Source organism: Ascidiella aspersa, chromosome 4 (assembly GCF_963924565.1).
Source record: "Ascidiella aspersa chromosome 4, kaAscAspe10.2, whole genome shotgun sequence".
NCBI lineage: Eukaryota > Metazoa > Chordata > Ascidiacea > Phlebobranchia > Ascidiidae > Ascidiella > Ascidiella aspersa.
Window position 1 is genome coordinate 18,808,232 of NC_139450.1, and position 22,683 is coordinate 18,830,914.

Consider the following 22,683-nt stretch of genomic DNA (forward strand, 5'->3'; position numbering starts at 1 on the left):
AAGTTAGCTGGTGCCCTTTGTATGAACTTTTGGCCTTACAGCTGTTTGGCCCTCACAAGTTTGCTAAATCTGCTTGATAAAAGCCAATACATGGAGTACGAACAGCGGAATATTTTGTCTGCCTAATGCGCCATGTCTCCTAAATGAAGGTTTAGCTGATAACCAAATGAAAGTCATTTTTTGCACTTAACACAATGGTCAATCAGCTATATTATTTTTACGCTGCCTCGATGATACCTAAAATACAAATACAGAACATTTTTGTATAATACTCATTTTTATATCCATTGGGACACAAGGCACAGGAGTAAAAGAACACTGGTTTTAGATTATACGTCGGCCAGAGCGGAAGATAGTGTATAACTAACGGAAGCTCCTAATATTTGCGTGATTTTTCTATTTTCCATTTGCCTGTGCCTAAATAACTTAAGGCCTAAAAGGTTGCCGCGTATCAGATAAAACGCCTTCGAAGGTTCGCGTACCACCTGTTCTACCCTAAACCAACAAAATATGGTTTGTTACCTCAAAAATGTATGCATGTCGTACTACAAGCGTGTACCAGACACAAAAGACTGCCCAGAAGGCTACTGATCTTAAGTTACCAACACCTAATTGTGGTAAAGCATGCTGCACATTGCTGATCTCTTATTTAAACAAAAAAACGAGAAATTTTAAGAAACGTGAAAGTCAAACGCGATCTTTAATCACTATTCACAAATAAAAAATAAAAACGGCAGCAGTTTAATACACAAATTAATATTGCTTCCCAACAGGTCCATCATACAATGATCCTTTGGATTCCTAAAACAAAATAAATTTGATAAGGTTTTAAGGCTCAACATTTCAACCGGTAGACGTTTATAGAGAGATTACCAACAATTGACTTGTATTGTTTACTGTTCGTCGGTTGTAATGCAAATTAAAAAAATGCAGATTTTAAAAATAAACTCACACATTTTATCATTGTTTTTTCATGCAAACCGCAACATCTTACCAGTTTTACAGAGGGTTCTTGTTCCATCATGTCTTCCTGAACAACTTTTTCTGCAATAAAATACAGTCTAAGTCGCCTAAAGCACGGTAAAATAGTGATAACTACAACAACAGAAATATAAATCGGTAAGTTTGCTCTTTTTAAAAAAACATACCGTTGTTATAGTAGCCGTTGTTATCGGCCTGTTCATTTGATTGGTCGTCGTCTGTGCCTCGGTAATAGGAAGTTTCGTCTAAACGAAAACAAATAATTCTTGCAATTATTACCATGGCTATACTAAACTAATAATAGACGAAGAAACCGGAAAAGAAATTAAAGCGGACGACTTTTGCTCTTCAGTTATGTGGGGAGAAATACAAATATGTTTCCCTAAAAGGGACCCGAAAGTAATTTCACGTTTGTTCAAAACATGTCAATTAATTATTAAGAGTCAAATCGATTCTACTTTGGGAAAATACCACAAGCAAGTTTCGTTAAATCCACAAAGTTATATTCAACCTTCAAGAATAGCCAACAAAATCATTTTTTAACCTTTCTCGTAAATCGATTTCGTTTGTAAACGAACAAAATTTTGCTTAACTTTCTCACAGCCTTGATGCAAAAACAACGTTAAGAGCGCACTTACTTTTCACATTGTTACGTTCAGGGTCGTACACCTCTTGGTTATGGTCACCGTCTTGTAGGTTGTATTCTGGAACAAGACCTGGGCCCCCTTCCCCTTGGTCGTCCGTCTTCGCACTGTTCTCTTGTTTTATTTCACGACTGCTTCGCTCTCTATCGCCACGGTCACTTCGGTCCCGATGCTTATCGCGATCACGTCTGCAACAAGCGCAAGTTAAATCAAAACAACCCATAGAAATACTACTGATTAAAGCAACAGGGCTGATGTAAAACAAACAAGCATCCAACAGTAAGCATTAAAAATTAAAAGCAAACACACGATGAGTACACTTTTTAGTCAAAAACGATGATAAAACGTACCTGGATCCGTCACGCTCTCTCGAGCGATCGCGGTGGCGATGTCTCGATTCGCGACTTCGCTCTTCTTTCTTTCCGCTTTCTAAAAAAACGTCATATGTGGAGAATTGTTAAGTAAGTGACAGATATTAACATTAATAAAGATTCTGTGCTCACCAGCTTCACCTTCGTCTTTCCTTCTCTCTTTTCGCTCACCATCACGTTTTTTGTCACGATCACGACGATCACGGTCACGGTCACCGCGATCACCGCGATCACCGCGATCACCGCGATCACCCCTATCACGCCGTTCACGATCTTTTCTTTTGTCACGATCTCCACGGTCTCCACGATCCCCACGATCTCCACGATCCCCACGATCAGCTTCACCTCTTTCACGGTCACGAGGGCGGTCTCGGTCGCCACCTCTTTCACGATCACGATCACGGTCTCGGTCACCTCGATCACGAGAGCGATGACGCCGCTCTCTCATGCTACAATAAGAGAGCTTTAGATATTTGCAATTTTCGACATACATTAAAATTGTTTTAATAAAATAGCACACATTACACTACAGCGTATGTAGGTAAAATTACGAAAAATCATACCAACACTTTAAAACAGCAAACAGTTCGCTCTTAAGAATTAGAAAAGAGGTTACTTTGGTGTAATTACAAATAAAACCGTTTACTTTTCTACAATGATTATAGTTTAAGACTCCTTATCTGCGAGTCTAATTTAAATTGAATGTGAAAATTAGTTTGTGCACCTGAAACAGAATCTATCCCAAAAGTGAAAATACTTTTTACCGTTTGTCATTTTCACACAAACTATTTCAACAGAAAAATCATTCAAAACTTACAGTCAGAGTCTTGTGACTAATGTTGCTATAGATTCATTCTATTATTGAAATAGTAAATACTATATAAAACCCATTTAATGTTTAAATATAATGCTAAGTGAATTAAGGAAATTCCACTCAGTTGATAAAATTTTAAACCCTTCAAAGCAGTGAACTTTTTTTACAGCCAAAGAATATTTTCCGAAAACGCAAACACACCAAACAGTCAAATAGGTTTTCCACAAATTACGATTTTTTTTGTATAGCCATTAGCCAAACTTTAGGAGGATATTGGGTGGTGCCCAATTTGGATAAGAGGTACCGGACCACATAATTTACACTTATACAGTGACGGTCAAGATCCGGCAAGAGATCCATAATCACTAGGACGATTATTTTTTGACTTGTCAAAAAAAGTCCGAATTTTGACAAAATTTACATGTTAGGTCAAAATTTGTCAAAATTATTTCAAGTTAAAATAAAAATGCACATAATTGTTTTTCAAATTAAAAAAAAAACACTTATATTCGGCTTTTTAAAATTGTCGTTCAGTTTTCTCACAATTTGTTGTTCAATTTTATCAAAAAAATTTGTTTTAATTTATGTACAACGAAATTTTTACTGTATTATATCTTGATTAGAGCAATATACGGTATACGCGAGCCGGTATAATTAACCACCCAGGCCTCTCTAAATTGGACAAATGTATTTTTTTCTAAAATAACCAGCTTCTTTTTTTCTTTGGTAGTTTTATAGTGATTTGTCTTTTTTGATAAAATATGACAAAAATATCAACCAACGTCCAAGTATTTTTTTGAGTTTTACAGCCTAACATCAAAAACTTGTGGTTAACGACGTCAAGACACTAATGCAGTACTTTATACAACAAAAGGGTATTTAAATCAATGTATTTCTAACAGGTCAACATTTTGTCAAAATAAATTATTTTTAGGTCAAATTTGTCAAAATTTTGATTTTTCAGGTCAAAAAAATACTGCTAAATTCTTATGTCAATAACGATTATACCTCTATTACAGAAAAGAGATTTTTTTACAATAAATTTGCAGTAGTATCCTCAGCACGGATTCGTCATTTTTTACTGTGATCCATTCCAAGTGGGACATGTTAACTGCCTGGGAGTGGGAGATATCTCAACAAGCGGTAACACACCGCATCATATTATTTTTGAACAGTTTTACTAAAGAAAAACATTTAAGCATGGTCTTACAAAATGTTGCAAAGCACTAACCAAAGTACAAATGTTGCAAAGCACTAACCAACTTCACCGTTTTCAGACTTTTATGTGCGAATTATTGGTTTATATAGTTCTTTTACACATTTTTCCCGCCTAAAAGCTAACAGGGTAAAATTTACGATGAGAGAAAATACCAAGTAACCCAAGAAGCTAATACAAACAAACCTGTCACGACTTCTCTCTGACCTCCCTCCATCTCTACGTTCCGTTTCCGTTTCATCACTAGAATATAATATTATAATAACGTAACGCTCTTTTGGAAAAAATGACTGAAATGTAGAATGTTTCCCAATATTTAATAAAGCTTAACAGGATTGTCAATATTGGCTTTAAAATGAGCCCTATCTTTTAAAACCTGGACATAAGACATTTTAAGAGTCCAAGACTTTGTGGCAACCCTGAATTGGTAGGCAAGATCAAAGTGTCAACCATTTTAGTTAACTTTCATTTTGATATTATTTAGTCTACATTCCTCATTAATGTACAATGCACATCATACACTATTCAAAATCACCTAGCTAGTTGGTAACGTATAAAGCATATTCAAGAGGAAAACCTAAAATAATATGTTGACAAACTATTGATTTAAGTTTTTTAAGTCAAAATAATGCATTATTCATCCTATAGAAAAAAGTCAATGATTCCTGTTAAATACCCATTCGGACGTGGCCTTTCATCTTCTCCAGCAGCTCTAGTAGAACCAAGGCCGCCACCAAGTCGCCGAGGTCTCCATCCTTTCACTGTTCGCCCCCTCTCAACATCAACTAACACCCTTCTTCCATCAATTTTCTTACCATCAGCACTTTTATATGCAGCTGTGAAATAAAACTTGACTTAGGCTGTATAATTTTAACACAAGCTGTTGTCACTTACCTTTTGAAAACATAACTTGATAAATGAAAATACACAATAATTGTTTTACAATGAAAATAAATTATTATATCCACAAAATATTTCATTAAATATTATGGAACATCTTATACTTCAATATAGAGAACTTTGACGGTGGATATTTATTTTACAAGGATTTCATTCAACAAATAACTTTTCATTCAGTATATAAGTTTTTGGAAATTTTTTTAACATAAGTTAATTTTGACCCTTAACAGAATTTATAATATTTACCCAATACACAATAATCAGTTTATTCTTACAATATAATCAGTTGGTTGATATTCCACTTTTTATATCCATTTTATAATAAATATATACATATACATTTATCTTTAATATTGATGCTAACAACTCAAATACCTCACAAAATCTTTAGTGCCAATTATAAACCTAAAATTTGCAACTTCCTCTTTTTTTAATATAGTAAATTTTTCAGAGCTATTTTACCCTGTGACGAATGTCAAATAATTTTTGCTTTAAAAAAACTCGTAAACCAGTTGAACCCCAAACAAGTATAGTCAAATATTGCCAAGGACCAAGATTATGTACTCAGCCGCTCGACAATCCTATTTTTTTTTATTGACACCCACTTGTCCAACTGTTGAATGCCTAAATGCTAGGCCAATTATTGCGTAACTAGATAAGCAAGCACACCTCAAATGGTAAAAAGTGCTACCCATTCAATAGTCCAGCCTTTCTTAACCTGGGGTAAATTTTCTCGCTTTAGGGGGCAAATTAGCTATCAATTAAAATATTCAGATCAGCTGATGCGACAGAAAAATGGTGCCAGCTGTAGGTATTGGTAGCCTACTTTCCTAGAACTGCTTATTTGAAGCTAGCCTAGTAGCCTTTTGATCTTTTATCATCTTGTATTGGGAACATTCTTGATAATTTTTTTCAGCTTATTGGCAATATCCTTATCTCTTAGTTTCTTTATTGTTATGTCATTTGCTGTTTTGAATTCATCAGCTTCTTCAGCAGTCACGGCATAGATTGAGGTAGTGTGTCTGCGAGCAGACAGTGTTGAACTAAGTTTAAGTTTTGTGCAGTTTAGACCACGATAGTTTAGCGATAGCGGGTTTTAAGTGCTTTATTAATTAGTACGGATAACTCTAAGGTTTAGTACACCTTTTGAAATTTCAGTGCTGGTTATACATGTGTTGCCTACTTTTTGTCACTGGGTACGGCTTAACGGCTTGGCCAAGTTAAATAGTGTGTCACAAACGAAGAGAAAGTACCAGAAAAATTATTTGAATTTTGGATTGACATATCTTATTGAGAATGGTCTTTAAGTTCCTCAGGGTGTTTTGTGCATGAAAACATTTTTAAACAGCATACAATGAAACCTGCTCATTTAAAACAACACCTAGCAAATCCTCCTCCAATTATGAGGCAAAAACTGGCGTTTTTTAATCAAATCTGTCCAGGCAGCCATCACATTGATTATACCTGATGTAGTTTGTTACTTATCTTTGTTAAAAAGGTAAAACATACTAAAAAGGTTAAGAACCCCTGCAATAGTCGGATAAACAATCGAGGCCATACAAGAATTATGTAAAGTTGTCAAATCAACATAAAAGAAAACAATCAGAAATAAAAGGCTGGTTAAATTACTGAAAAACAAATAAACATGACTAAAATTCGAAGACGGCATGATTTTTGTTCACTGTTAGGTAGATACTCGCCCGACTAGCAAGTTTTACCATTAATTAAAGGTTAATAATGCTGTTGGTTATTAGGGCTTATACATAATATATTATTTAAAAAATAATAATAATGAAATACTTGGAATTAATATTAACTATTTTGGGAACTTGCAAGATTAACTGAGCCTTACAATCCTAAGGTAAGCTTACTTAGACGCAATAGAAGAATCCTTCCTAACATCTCCAAATTTCTAGATCCTTTTTCTGTCAAGTGTTTCTATTTGATAGCACAAAGGCTTGGCTCTTACCAAAGCCATAAATTTGAGCTCTTACCAAAGCTATTTAGTTACATGTTATTTTACAAAACTGACTAACTAACTGACATTTAGGCAAGTTCATACAAACCCACCTTACCATTTACTTCCAAATAACGCAAGCTTTTCGGTGAATACAAACCTAACAAAGCGACTCGAAATCTATTGAACAGGAGTTCGGGATGCATTATTGAGCTGTACAAAACAGCAAAAGATAATATTTAATGTCAAAACAGCAAGTACAAACAAATTCCATTATCCACAATATGGTAGAAACATTACATAGAACTGAGCAGTTAAATATATTTGCTGCATCGCAAAATTCAAATCTACTTCATCAGAAATCACAGCTCATTGACTTATAAACATATTTTCAAAAATATTAAAAAATGTTTTACTTACTGTGCATGTCGCGCTCTTTTTCATATTCAATAAATGCATAACCCCTTGGCTTGCCTGTTGCTGTGTTAGTTACCATGTGTACCTAAAAAAGAAAACAATCAAATTAAGTATAACAACATTGCCATGATTTAGGGTGCTTATTGGGGTGTTTAGTCTTCCTATAGCAGTAAGAAATTAAATGAAAAATACTTTATATTTATATTGAGGCACACCTATTTTCACATATATTACAATACTGTGGTCTCCAGCAGAATTGCTGGCGTGTAACAACTCGAGGGTGACCTAATTAATGTCACACTCAAGTTACCACACTGTAGATGACAAAGCGTGTTGCTCTCAAACCGCATTGCTACATGCCTGGTTCCAACAAGCAGAAGCGCAATTCTCATTGCACAATGTAGCAATTGACACCACAAAGTATTACTATGTGGTTGCAGCACTAGATCAAGATACCTCAAAACGCCCCAACGGCCTATTCGAAAATTCGCCACAAGATGGAAATACAACACCATTAAGCAAAGGCTTTTGAGCACTTTCATTTTTTCCCCTCAGGAACAAGCTTCTCAGCTGCTAAACATGCCTGATTTGGGAGACCATAAGCTTTCGAGTTGATGGATAACATGATTGCACTTCTGGGCACACAGGAGGCATGTTTTATCTTTCAACATTTGTTTCTACAGCGCATGCCGGAGGATGTCTGCATTATTTTGGCAAGCAGGGAATTAACGAATCCACAACGTTTAGCCCAGCATGTAGATATGCTTTGGCAAGCAAGCAGCAGTCAGACAAGAAAAAGGTTGGGACTTTGTCGCCTTCACGCAACCACAAAACCCATTAAGCTAACATCAAGGACAATGTTCTAAGATTCCTCCATCACCGTTTCAAAGAGAAGACATGTAAGTGTGTTTGTTCATGGAAGTATCGGGGATAGGGCCAAGCCGTTTGTTAATACTTTTAATGGCAACATAAAAACCTATATTAATTATTTAGTCAATTCTGGAGCCGAAGTAAACGTTATTTAACCAACCAGGCGAGACCGCAGAATAACCTTAAAAGAATGCTAAAACGGCTTTAAAGGTCGACGCTTTAGAAACTTTAAGCGGTGGGGTGCTGAAGCAGTTTATTGGTGGCATATGGCGACCCTTGCGTTTTTCAGTAAACAATTAGGAAACCCAAAGTTAAATATAGCGCTTTGAGCGTGAGCTGTTAGCTTTGCACTTAGCAATTTCGTTATTTCCTTGGAAGGTTGTATCTTTACCGCATACACAGATCATAAACCCTAAACTTTTGCATTTGCAAAGATTTCAGATCCATGGTCCAGTCATCAACAATGCAATCTTATTGCTATATCAGAGTTTACGACTGATGTTCAACACATCAAAGAAGTACAACCATGTTGCAGAAAAGCACTTTTCTATTTTTCACTGACTTTTTAATAATTAATAAACACATAATGAAAATTGTGACGGATATGACATCATAAATAGTGATTTGTAATGACGCCATCAATAAGGAAAAATAACTTATTAGAAATTGCCAATAAAAGTCAAGCAAAAGCAAACCTAGACCAGTGGTTCTCAACCTTTTTGTACCTGTGACCCCCTTTGATGCTTACAAATAGTCGCGGACTCCTTATGTTTTTCCCGGTGTAGTATCTGCGTTTAGTTTCTTTAATAATTCAGTATATCTGCTTAGTGCACCGTATGTTGAGTAAAGTGACAGGCAACAACAAATTATTTTATGACCACTTAATTTTTTTAATGTGATTTCTGCTGCTGCATCTCCAAAGCAAGTCTTGAAATGCGTGGTTGTGTTTTTGACAATGCTAGACGCAAGTCATCTTTGCAAACAATAGCATAAAGCAAAATCCATTACATGGGAACTGCAATAATCATGGCTTTCATTTTACAATCTATGTGTGTTACATCACAATGGAAGTGTTACATCACACTCAATGCGATTTATAACATTTTACAATGATATTTTTTTATTTACCAAGATTGTGATTAGGCATCTTTTCCAGTGTTAATTAATTTAACAAATGTATATTTAGAAGTTTTTGTAAACCGCCTGAAAACGTTTTGTGGACCCCTGGTTGAGAACCACTGCTATAGATGACGCAAAGCGAACCTGTGTGTCTTCGAAACTCAAGCCTGGGCTAGCTGAAAAAACGCCCAGTATTACATTGTTAACTTTAGGCAAAAAACTAAAGCAAGACCGTGAAATATGTGTGATTGATTTTAGTAGAATCATAATTTGACTACTATCAACAGCAGAGTTTTCTAATTTCATGTATGCAACTACACTAAGTTACAAGCACGTCTTTCACCTCCTACAATACTAACTGAATATGTTTTTCCCGGGTGGTATTATGCCACTATTAGCGCAACATCTGCACTGAGATGTGTGCCAAGTCAGCTAAAATAGAAGCCTGGTTGTGGAAAAATAAGTTGCGTCAATTGCACACTAAACACGTGGTCTCATAATATGATTATACAGAATAATTTTGCAGTAACTATGATCACATAAAAATGGCGAATTTGAAACGTGCATGACAGTCCTTTTTAGAACGCATTTGAATAGAATGCTTCAGTTAGAAAATGCTGTTGTTACAAGAACATTAGATATTACTGAGACAGCGCACAGCAAGGAACATTAGATGCACCTAACTAAACATTTTTAGCGAAAAAAAGGAAGGCTTGACTTACATTGTGATTTGTTGAATCATCCCTTGCTAATCAGTCAACTAGATTGAATAACTGAAGGCCAGGGAGAAAAAATATTTGCAGTTACAGCCGAACCTTGTGCAAACAAGAGACGAAAAACTCCGTTTTGCGTTTGATTTTGGTTTCGCATTTGCTTAAGAGTGTAAACCAATTACATTAAAAACATTGTCGCTTCAGACAGGGAGTTAAACCCTAAAAATAGGTAACAAAAAATGATAATCTGACTTCCACGCCACTAAATCAAAAACTTCTCTGTTGCAACTTATGGGGACACAGGGCCATGGATGAGAAACGCTGGTCTAGCATTCTTTTCTGACAAAAAACATTTTCTCTAAACCACTACATTCATTTTCGTCAAACCGCAAACACCCCAACCGTCTATACTAATCGTCACAAGTATATAAATAGTTAAATTTACCTTTGCAAAAGCGTAATACTTTTTCTTATAACAACTTGAAAATTTCACCTTTATTAAACTTTAGTTTAATATTCACATTTATTTACAACTATTTAAGTTCTAGTGCAGGGTGGTCCAAACCCTGGCACGGACACATTTCGTGCGGCCCGCAGAATAATTTTAGTTTACATAGAAAAATTTCAGTTTCGTTCATTAATTGCCGAACGATCGCCATGTTTTCTAGAGATACGATTCGTTACATCATGATAATGTAGTACTGTAAACAGCTGTTTTTGGCATGTATGACGTAACAGTGCTATAAAATGAGTTTTCATTAGAAGTTGGGTAAGGCAGTGTACTTGATCACAGTTAGCTACAATCACATGTGACAGCAATCGCAACTTACGCAGGATTTGTTGTTGTTTGACGATAGTAATAGGCCTACCTACACTGAAAGTTATAAAATTAGCCAAGTACAACAATTCCTAATAAAATGAGTCTTAAAAGAAAGGTGACAGAGGAAAACAGAGTGTTTAATTCTAACTGGGAGGAAACGTATTTATTTGGCGACAACAATGGTAAACCACAGTGTTTGGTGTGCTTTCAAGTATTATCTGTTCCGAAAGAGTTAAATTTGAAACAACATTACAACACCAAACATGAGGAAAAATACGGAAAATACCACGGGACTTCTCGGGAAGCAATTTTAAAAGAACTGAAGGGTAACTTCTTCAAACAAAAAATATGATTTCCAATTTTGCCAAAAATGATTCAACCGCAAACATGAAAGCATCATATGAAGTTACATTAACGCTCGCTAAGCATGGTAAGGCTTTTCGTGACGGGGAGATCATAAAAGAATGTGCAATTAAGATGGCTCTTGCATTTGGAGATAAAAAATTGCCAAAATAATTGAAAATGCGTCTTTATCCCATCAAACCGTTGCGAGAAAAGTGGTTGAGTTAAGCGACAATGTAACTTCACAATTAAAAGAATTTGTTCAGCAGTGCAAGTTCTTCTCTCTGGCCTTAGAATTAGATGAAAGTACTGATATCAGTGACATTAGTCAACTCCTAATTTTCATCCGCACTATTGATAAAAACTTTGTTGTTTGCGAAGAACTGCTCAAGACAGTTCCACTTCATGGGACTACAAAAGGCTTGGACATTTATAACAGCCTCGCCTCTGTCGTTGATGCATATGGAGGTTTTGAGAAATGTTCATGTGTTGCAACAGATGGTGCCAGGGCAATGACAGGAAGGAGAAATGGCCTGGTTGGCATTCTTAAAAGTCATGGCGTGGACTGCCTAACATTTCATTGCATCCTTCACCAAGAAGCACTATTCTCCCACATCCGATGGTTAAGTGCAGGCAAAACACTGAAATGCTTTTTTTCTTTGAGAAAAGAAATTTTGACTTTTATCCAGAATGAAATAGGAGGGTTTCCTGAATACGTGATTCAATTGAATGATGATAAGTTTATAGGTTCACTGGCATTCTTGACTGATATTACTAATCACTTGAACATCCTAAACATGAAGTTGCAAGGTAAGAAACAAAACATATCTCAAATGGTGGGATGCGTTAAAGGTTTTCGCAAGAAACTTCTATTATTCAAGACTTATTTGCAAAGAAATGATGCTACTCATTTTCCTTCATGCTGTGAATTACTTGGTGAAGAAAAAATATTGATTTCGTCATATTTTCCGAGAAAATATGTGACATTATTGACGAGTTTAGCAGCAGATTCGCTGACTTTGATTCACTGAAAGCAGAATTGGAGCTTTTCAATAATCCACTGGAAGTAGATACTAAGTCTCAACCGTCTTATGTCCAACAAGAATTATGTGAACTGCAATCTGATCCTTTTCTTTTGTCAAGAAAAAAGTAGCGTTACGACACCTTTTGGAAACTTGTAAGCTACGAGCAGTTTCCACTCTTAAGAGAACTTGCACTGAAGATGTGTTCCATATTTGATAGTACCTACATTTGCGAAAGTACTATCTCAATTATGAAGCGGATAAAAAGTGATGTACGAAACAGAATAGCTGATGAAACGCTGAATGCCTGCTTACGATTGTCGACAACTGAAATCAATGCTGACATTGAAGCAGTAATCAAAAGAAAAAAATAATAAATTGTTTGGTTATTTTGTTTGTGCCTTTTCTATATTTCCCTAATGTAAAAAAACACCGCTCTTGGCTAATTAGTTCGGTAAACTCGCTTATTTAATATAGAGTAAAACTTGCAGTTTATTGATTACTTTGGAGTTTCCCCGACTGCGGCCCGCTAGGCTTTCTCAATTTTTTTTGCGGCCCTTCATTCTGTCAACTTTGGACCACCCTGTTCTAGTGTAACAATAGAAGCTTGACATACCTTTCTTATTTTTCCATACATCTCAAATTCCCGACGAAGTTTTGACTCCGTTGTGTCGTAATTCTGGATAAAAAAGTATTTTTTTATAAAAACAAACTTAATGTCAAATAAATTAATAAGCTTACAATTCTTCCCACAAACATGGTCTTAAATGCATCACTTGTTGCATTTGGATCATTATGTGGGTCCCACGCCTTTACTTCTTCAACAATTGCCTCACTTCTCTGTTCAGCCTTTTCTCTTATCTGGCAGTAAAAAATAGAAGTATACATAATTTCAGCAATGACATAAAAATTATATTGCAACAAATTTAAAAAAATATTCATTTATTAAACTACATATATAGCTCAAAAATGTATTCAATTGGATTGATTTTTAACTCTGAAGTATGTTTAAGTTGAATTTTATAAGATTTGATGTTTTTAAAATTTCATGTTTTTTGAGTGACTTAAGGATTTAATGTCATTCCTAAGCATTGAATTGATGGAGTTTGATGTTTGACCTAAAAAATTGATATAGATGTTTCTCAACTTAAACATTTTAATGTTTAACAGTAAGGGAAATATCTGGCATAAACATGGGTGTGCAGAGCTATTATTGATACCTCAGTTTTCTTGCAGGATGTTTTTTGCAAGGAATATTAAATCTAATACCGTAATACCCCAGTTTTCCCTCACCAAAGTTTCGAAAAAGTGCCCAAACTAGTTTTATAGGAGCTACGTACGGACAAAAAAGAGCCCAAATTGGTTTGTTTGAGCTACGAATGACCAAAATGTGCAAACTGGTTTTATCCGAGCTACATACAGACAATAAAGTGCCCAAATTAGGTTTATTGGAGCTACATACAACCAAAAATGTGCCCAAATTGGTTTTATTGGAGATAAGTAGACCAAAAAAGTGGCCAAATTAGTTTTATGCACGCTACATACGATAAAAATGTACCGATATGGGTTATATCCAAGCTACGTACTTCCAAAAATGTGCCCAAATTAGTTCTATCAGAGCTAGGTATGAACAAAAAAGTGCCCAAATTAGTTTTATCCGAGCTACGTAAAACCAAAAAAGTACCCAAATGAGTCTTGGCTAAGTCTGCCACACAGCTTACCAAGCTAAAGCGTTGTGTATATTGCTCTGTCTAACCATTGCAACGAAAACATCAGTCTGATGGACAAGCCAAGCCAATAATATATAAAGATTAAATTTAAGAGGTAATAATAAGAATAGTTTGCGAAATAATTATATTTTTTGTGTTTGGCAACAAGTTTTATAGAATTCACATGTTAGACAAGATGTTCAATGGAAAGTACGGTAAGCAGTGATTAGGTGTTTCGTCACGTCATTTCGTGAATCTATGTGAGCCGACATGATACTTTTACATTTAATAATTCAGGTATTATAGTTAGTCGCTCACCTAATAACACCTAAAAGAGATTCAATTATTAGGAGAAGGTTATCAGCAAGTAACTGGTGGCCCGAAAAACACTGAGGTCACACTCTATGGTTACATTTAAAGCAAACACTATAGGTCAGGTGTGGGCAACCTTTTTAGCACAAGGGCCAGTTAGGAAATGTAATGCTTACAGGAGGGCCACACATCAAATAAACACTAATTCATATTTTCAGCTTTTATTAGAAAAACTAATGAGCTACTAGGCTGCAACTACGGCAGTTTTGTCAGTGCTGTCTACTTGTAAATTCGGCAATAACTTTTCCTACAATTCCAATAACGCCTTTCTCGTATGGATCGGCTCAGTACAATTTAATTAACAGCCATAATTTAAAATCAGCTGTTGCATAACATTTAAGTCAATATGCGTGGCAAAAGTCTGGTGCATCTTGACCGTACTAGACAAGTGTAATTGTTGCAAAACAATTCTTTCACAAGTAAAACTTTATGAATGAAGATTATTTTGTAATAGATACTTTCCATTTGAGTTCAACTGCATTAGTGTAGTGGTGTAGCCTATGGGTTATATCACACTTCAAACAGGAAACTGATAAGAGCAATGGTGCATACTCATAGCCTTATTTAGAGAAAAATAGCTGGAAGAAGGTGAAGGGCTGCACAAAAAAAGGAAAAGGGCCGCATGTTGCCCACCCCTGCTATCTCATATATATACTAATATGAAGTTTTATATAGTACTCTTCTGCGTTTCTTTTCAGCCTTCTTTTCACCACGAGTTTGAGGAGGTGTATCTTTTGGGTCTTCAAATAAGTTAACCAGATGACCGATTCCTGTATAAGGAGATCTAAGACGATCTTTTTCCCATGTGAGCTTAATTAAAAAATTTAGACAAAATTATATACAGTGTACTACTATATAGTAACATTCACTGACATCCTAAACAACATTAAACATACATACGTGTAAAAAAAAATTATAAAACTTAGCTGGTTTGTTTTTTATAGTGATATTTAAAATCGTTAATTAAATTATACAATCTTACATCAATAATGTTTGTTCAAATGTCATTCTTATAGAGCAGTGGTTGCCAACGTATAGCACATTGCATAATTATAAGTGGTGTACTATATACACCAGAGAAGAAAGCATGTATTTGTAAAAATAATAATATCTTAAATGGCAAAAATTACAGGGTTAGGATTATGCACTCGCCCGCTTTGCCAATCCGCTTGCTCTGGGCAAGTGCTAATTGACACCCACTCGCCTGAATGGCGAGTCCATTTAATTAGTTGGTGCAGGACAACTTGTGTTGAAATCACTACTAAGTGAAATTTTACTTAACGTCCGTTATTTCCTTAAACACTAAGGCACAAATGCATTAAACACTACACAAATAATAAGGTTAATCGGGAGTCGAAAGCTTGTAATAAAGACTGTTTGTTCTGTGTGATGATCGTGATAAAGACTCTTATCTCCGGTTTTAAAACAATCGTATACTGGCAAATCAAAGACGTCTTTGCTGCAGTGACAAATAGTTATCAAGTTTATTGCTTAACTTTGTTGATTTTTATTTGTTTAACCCAGTCGTTGAAACCTTTGGAAAAGTTTGTTAGACTTGCGATGTACCCAGTGATAGAAATTTTACTTTTTTGTATTGATGAACTTGTTTTAGAAAAGGGAGTAATTGATGAATTTATGGGTGAGGTTATTAACATATCGTATTTTTAACAAGTCTTATTCTCTCCGTTTCTGTATTTATCCCAAAAATTTTGACTATGCACACCTATTTAGAACGTGTTTTATTCCTATGTTGATGGTATTCTAATTTCGGCATTCTGCCGAAACGCATATAACCGTGTAACTTCAAAATTCACACTTAGGATTCTAGACCAGCGCCATAAATCCTTATATTGTAATGCAATAAATCCTTTTCAAAATTTCAAATTACCGTGGATTATTTTACAAAATATTCTTGTTTTACATTTATAAAACAAATTAAAATATCTTTTTTAGCATTACAAAATTGCAAATGCTTACCTGTTGAGTAGGTGGCTTGAATTGAATAGCGTCACGGGGCGCAAACAACGCAAGCAGATTGGGCGGTAAAAATTGTGTCATTTCAATCAAATATCACCGATCTTGCAGCACTGGGCTGATCAGTAGAAGAAACACAATGTAATAAGACAATCGCTTAGGAACTTGTAGAATAACTTTTTCCTTCATTCACAATCCACAATAACAGGATGACAAAAAACGGCCATACACGACTGACAGTCGAACTTACAATCAAATATTTTATATCGACTTGCTGGCTGGCTGCATGCTCCGCTTGATCCTCAACAACTGGGTATACAGTATACTATTTTTACCAAAGTCTTTATAGAAATCTAAAGACACTGCTGGGGTTATAGTCCTGCGTTAACGCATACAATATTTGGTGAAACCGGACTGGAATCAGTGTTCCCTCTAAGAAAATTTTCTACGGCGCAAATAATTTTTGTAATGCGCAAGAATGTTTTTAATGCTGAGTTTTTTTAGAGATGACGTATATGTCATAACACAAATATTCTCTGCAATCAGGGTTTATATACGTATAAGGATATGGCAACAAAACGATCGCGCGAAAATATATCCAATTATTTGGGTTAAATTGACAAAACGTTCAATTTAACATGACAGGATATTTGATGACTATAGCACACAATCAAGAACCGCGAACTATTTGCCCATTTGTATTTCTAAAGATAATTATGCCAATTTGTAAGTGCCATTAATTGAGCCCCACAGTTGTATCTGAACAGAAATTACGTAAAGTTACGTTTGTGTTAGACATAATCGTCCCCAAAATTGCATTTCGGTTTCATGATCCCGAATTATTGTTAATCATTTCACTGCTGTGTTCAGAATTTTCCTGGCTCATTTTTTTCCTTTTAGCTTGGTTTTCCAATGCGGATTTGATTTGTTTACTTCCTTTTAGCTACAAACATCAACGAAAAATGGCCAATGCAAAAAAGTCATAATATAGGACTCCAGCCATAAGACCGAAATAAGAACAAAATCAACGTAGGAATAAACTATTTTTTGGCCATTTAGACCTCATTCCGATGAATTTAGGACATATTCCGACTGATTTAAGCTTTATTCAGACGAATTTTAATTTATTCTATCTGTAGGCTCAGATTACTGCGTATAGGCTATTTGGATTTATTATGTCGTTGATCTTAATACTGTTGTTTTATACATCTTTTGCTTTAGATATTGTTGCTTTTTTAGGTTATATTGTGTGTTCCCATAATATATACCGAAATATAAAAACGGACGTTTCATTTACAAGTCCTTACAGACAGGTGTTATAAGATAACAACTTCGAGTTGTGCGTCGTCGTTCTTATCGCTTTTCATATGAACGTTATTTATTTTAATAATAAGCTGCTTGTTTACAATGCGTCATGAAACTCAGATTTAATACGAAGTACAATTCAATAGTTATTCTCCATATTTGTTGAAAAAATTAAACCAAACCAGATGAACTGAAACTTTTGAATTTGTTTCGAACCGATATGAACGGAATTGTTCAAATTCCTTAAACCAGAACCGAACCTGAACCTGAAAATTCAATGGTTCGATTCCCTGGGTAATACCACAGGATACTAATATTATACCATAGAATAGGCTAGTTTCTTAGTATTCTATGCTATACTGTAGCTTTCGAATAAAACGAAAAATATATATTTTACCTAAAATACACTGCCTCACACCTCTTTTACAAACTGTACTCATTAGGACGGGATTGATCATTTGATGTAGGCTACCTATTGGGCAATTTACTAGCGTGTGAGTTTCAAAATAATTTCCGTTCTCTGATTTAGCCTAAGTCGACAAAAACTTTTATCTTGCAGGGATCAGGAACCAACGGCCAGGGGCCAGTAGTCTATGTTCCCCATATATTTTAGCTATTTTAACGTTAGGTCACACCACAAATAATCTTAAAAGCACCTGTTGTTCTTGAACGAACTCGTACGCAAATTCATCTGTAAGGCAGTCTAATAACGTGGAATGCAAAAAAACATAGGTACATTTATTTGGTTCAAATTGGCAAACCTACAACTTAAAAGCCACGCAATGCATGAGGAAAGAGATTCGCATATTGCTCAATATAATGGCATTTATAGTCTAACTCGGGGGTGTTAAAATGGCGGATCTCGTTTCGGATTTTTTTAAGTTTTTGTGTGGATATTCCAATGTAGTCTTGAAAAAAAAAAACATTTAATTCACGGTATTCTTATGGTACCAATCTAAGTAATTTGTTTTTTTCTTGCTGACTGTTTTACTCATGTAAATAGTCTGAACTTGAAGTTTCAGGGCAATGAACACACTTTCATTCAGCATTGGTCAACAGTAAAATCTTTTAAGCAAGAGCTGTTGCTTCGTTTCATATATCACCAAGATAGCCTATGCTCCACTTTTCATGCTTGAAAGTTGTTCTACAAGAAATTATAGCTGTGATCATGATTTGTCATGCTTTGTTAAATTTCGGGAAAATTTAGACACTTTCGAGTTATGTATAAACAGTTTCAAGGAATTTTATAAAATCAGGTCAGTTATTTAGCTAATCTACCATCCACTGTCTGCCGATGTTGATGGCACTTAGAAAACCCAACTTTCCAGTAAATATGCATCGCTGGTGTCTAAAATGCAGGTAGAACTGTGTAATCTTAAAGGACTTGAAATTTGCATGGCAGATCCAAATTTGTTTTGGTTATCACTTGTAACCTAGGAAAGATAGGCTACCCAGTTATAACCAGGTTGTTGTCATCAATGAACTTTGTAAAAAACAAGCATAAAACGACTCATCTAAATGTTTTTGTTTTAACTGAGCCGCAGACGGATGCAACAAACCGCTGCTGACCACGTTGGAAGCCGGTCCTCAGTCGTTTAGCAGCACTGCAAAATTTATCTTTCTTCAACTAAAATCTCTTCAGCCAGTTCGGCAAACCCAGCTCAAACCGTGTATCCATTAATGATTAAAGTGACGTACTGTCGCCGGAGAATCGGCTTCAAAAAAGGCTAGCGGTATGTACCTCGTGATAGCGACAAAACATCTTCTACAGAACCGACATCTCGTCAACAAAGCAGGATCGCCATATTTACGTTGATAAATGACATACCTTGTACATGAAAGGATACAATTCTCAAATGTTTTGCACGGTGCTGCAAAGAGATTGCAGAAATGCGTGCGCTTCTTAGAACGACAATTTAAAAGTTTTTAATCTTTTAAAAGCCAGCAAAATAGCGAAAGACATTTTGAGTCATAAAGGCAAAAGCGCGGCTTTTCGATTGGTGTGATATGGTCATAGAAATCTAGGAATGTAAAAGTTACGTTAACACATCTCAGGTGCTTTTACGCTTTTAAAGTTATTTTACATAAGACTTGACTGGGACTTTGCACATGTAGTTAAAGTATCCTGAATTGTTTTATCACTTAAAATATAAAAACTGCTTTATTTATTGATGTGAATGCAGGCAACTTAAAACAGTTCTAACTCCCCTGCATTAAAATATTTTAATTTTTGTTTTATACTGCCCTCTTTTGTTAGCGTTGTTATAGTAACAATACCAACTCGCAATCGTTTTCAAATGAACATTTTATATTAAACTGTACGAGTTGTTACAAAAAAACTTTTCAGGAGGGCGACTGCAAACATGGCCGATGAAACTGCGGCTAATTCCGCCTTATCACCAAGTGCAGGAATTACGGTCTCTAATAAGTCTCCGAGTGGTAAGTGTCCTTGTTTTGTTGATTTTGCGTTTATCATTTAGTTTTGTAAAGGTAACTCAATTTGCATAAATCAGCCTATTGTTATATTTCTCATAAAAAAATTATTTGGATAAGTTGTCCAAGTGGCTGAATAACCAGTACATTTTGATTTAAGAAAGTAGCTATTTGCCACTAGTGCAGGGTGGTCCAAGGTTGGCTGCATCGTTGGGCCACAATATTTCTTGCACATTCTTTGCTGGCCACATAAAGTAGGCTATCAAATAAGTTCTACTATCACTTAGTATGGAGTATAGGCTCATATTAAGTATTATCGGACATCCTTGAGTGTCTTTTATCTTTAGACACCTGCTTCTAATTCAAATACATAATTTATCCTTAATAAACATAATTTATCCTTAAACTTTTTTTTGTTAGTTTTGTCACAACTAAGGTTTTTTTAGAATTTTGTCCATGTTTATTTTTGCTTGTGAATTCTCTTAGCTGGCTAGCCTAGCAATCCTGCTTAATACTAAAAAGTTTTGTGCAAAATGGTTTACATAAAGAGAGCATAATCGGGTTGTGATCCCCTAAAGTGGTTGGCAACATCTAGTTATAAATTTTCTATATTCAGTTATTATTTTTTGCCCTTGAGCATAAATATTTACCAAACCCTGCTACAGACCAAAGCTTCCAAACAGGATGTTGCACGACAAGCTTTAGAGGTCCTGGGTTGGCTAATATATTAAAACTAAGAGTTACCTTTATATATTTTTTTATTATACTTATATATGTTTTGATGCAAAAGTCAAAACTAAAAAAAAGAAATGTTCTGTTGTCTTTCACAAACTTAAAGGGTTAAAACCTTTTAACAATTTAAAGGGTTACTGACTGAAAAGTTTTAAAAAGCCTTGTTGTAGACTATTATGACTAAACTATAAAGCTGTGTGCCATACACGTTTCAATAACATATGGGAAAGTTATATTCTGAAGGTTTTAAATTTTTGCTTTATTCTGTTGTGTCATTTTTGCTTTCTACTATGATCCCGTCTCAATCTGCTTTAAAATGTTATAAGTTTTGTTGGACACATGCTTAATTATTTTTGGTTGAACAAAAACTATAAAAAATGCTCAAATTAACATTATTTGTCTTTTAACACATTCATGTTTTGTTCTACAATCAATGCTAAATAGCAGCATGGTAGTATCCCAAATAAAGTTTAATAAATTAAAAGTGACTAGTTATAAAACCACCATACTATTTTTTACAATAAAAGTGTCATCACGTCATTCTCAAGCCAACTGCTACTCTTGGCATAGTCTATGGGCAATTCAAATTCAACAGTTTAATTAAAACTTTTTATTTTAAGGATCTGTATTGGGTGAGGACAATGGATCAGAGCAGGAAACTGAAACTGATCAGGTAGATATAACCAACAATCAGTAGGTTTTTGAACAATTAACTTAACTAATGATGTGAAATTATAATTCCAGACCATTCTAATTAAGTCAAGAGTGACATTAAAAGGAATATCAGAAGAATTATGGACAAACCAACACATGGCTATAATTGACAAATTTCTATCCGAAGTCAGCATGAAGCTGCTTGTGGTTTACATGGATGAGGTTTTATTTTTTTGCAACATTTATTTTAAAACTTGACAAACGGTATACTTTATAAAAGGTGCTATAAGACAAAAAATAATGAATGTTAATAAAAACGTATCGCTGCACACTTGCTGGTAGAAGATGACTTCTAATGAATGAAAAAAATTTTCTCTTGTGACATAATCTGTTCTGGCTTATTAGGGTCATAGTCTATACCAGGGGCGGGCAACATACGGCCCGCGGGCCGGATCCGGCCCGCGATAGGATTTTGAGCGGCCTGCAGACAGTTTCCGGTTTTACATGATAATGTGGCCCACGGCCACAGTCTACCGCAATCCCCAATTACTTTCTTACTACGTCAAATAATAGTGATTGTTAGTTATTCTTTAGTTTTGTTTTGGGTTAAAATTAGAGGACTCCAGCCATAACATCAAAATAAGAACAACATCAACATCACACAATTCGGAAATTAGACTAACACGCAGTACCGGTACGGAATAAGACCAAAATAGGACTAATATCAAATAGTCGTATAACCGTTTAAATCGAAATAAGTCATAAACCCGTCGGATTAAGACCTAAATGACCAGAATCAGGCCTATAAAACATTTTACCTAACCCCAAACCTCACCCCCATTACTAACTCCACTAATAATTTCAACCCTAACCCATTTTCTAACCCCACTCATTACCCACCAGCCACCAATAACCCCAAACAGGGTCAGAAAATCAGGTGCCAAAACAGGGGCTCCAAACCAGGACGCCCAAAATTTAAAACCAAAGCGGCCAATGGCCCTTATCATCCCACACCTTCTCCCAACAGTTTCAGGCGTGATTTTGGTCATAGAGGCCTTATTCCAAAGAATTTAGGACTTATTTCGACAGATTGGTGTCTTATTTAGACGATGTAGTAATTATTCTATCGTAGATATTACTGCGTGTTTGGCTTTATTATGTCGTTGGTGTTATTACCATGGTATTATTGATTTTTCTGCTTTAGGTATTGTTGATTTTTAGATCTTATTGTGTGTTCCAAATTTAGATTTAGAGTTAACATCAATATTATTCCTTGGATTTTGCCGAGAAACGTAAAGTTTAACAAAGATTGGATGCC

At 35.2% G+C, this 22,683-nt stretch overlaps 2 protein-coding genes across 3 annotated transcripts in view; one reads left to right on the forward strand and one right to left on the reverse strand.

Moving 5' to 3' along the window:
- Positions 1–681: 681 nt before the first annotated feature.
- On the reverse strand, positions 682–16,493 carry LOC146148549 (uncharacterized). 2 transcript variants are annotated; one of them, XM_083387149.1, is made up of 13 exons: positions 16,245–16,493; positions 14,946–15,077; positions 12,928–13,047; positions 12,803–12,865; positions 7,304–7,385; positions 4,703–4,862; positions 4,213–4,269; positions 2,138–2,445; positions 1,976–2,054; positions 1,620–1,813; positions 1,149–1,226; positions 995–1,044; positions 682–801 (listed from the first exon to the last, which is right to left on the reverse strand). In XM_083387149.1, exons 1-13 carry the CDS (start codon positions 16,323–16,325, stop codon positions 754–756), a joined length of 1,452 nt encoding a protein of 483 aa, XP_083243275.1. In that variant the 5' UTR covers positions 16,326–16,493; the 3' UTR covers positions 682–753. The 2 variants fall into 2 exon arrangements, with proteins under 2 accessions (XP_083243275.1, XP_083243274.1); XM_083387148.1 differs by having other exon boundaries at positions 2,129–2,445.
- A 3,369-nt stretch (positions 16,494–19,862) lies between these two features.
- The window catches only part of LOC146148550 (dynein axonemal heavy chain 2-like), a 45,574-nt gene continuing 42,753 nt past the window's right edge, over positions 19,863–22,683 (forward strand). The window contains exons 1-3 of the mRNA XM_083387651.1: positions 19,863–19,985; positions 21,332–21,384; positions 21,456–21,587. Of these exons, the coding sequence (XP_083243777.1) occupies positions 19,910–19,985; positions 21,332–21,384; positions 21,456–21,587 (261 nt within the window). The 5' untranslated portion in view covers positions 19,863–19,909. The remainder of the gene's footprint in view (positions 19,986–21,331; positions 21,385–21,455; positions 21,588–22,683) is intronic.

Bases quoted from the DNA above. Each gene is read 5' to 3' on its own strand.
- LOC146148549 (XM_083387148.1), bottom strand. From the start codon at position 16,325: ATGACACAATTTTTACCGCCCAATCTGCTTGCGTTGTTTGCGCCCCGT. The intron at 12,866-12,927 runs GTAAGCTTATTA...TTTTTTATCCAG, and splicing joins CCATGTTTGTGGGAAGAATT to AATTACGACACAACGGAGTC. The intron at 2,446-4,212 runs GTTTGTTTGTAT...CTCTTATTGTAG, and splicing joins TCAGAGAGAAGTCGTGACAG to CATGAGAGAGCGGCGTCATC.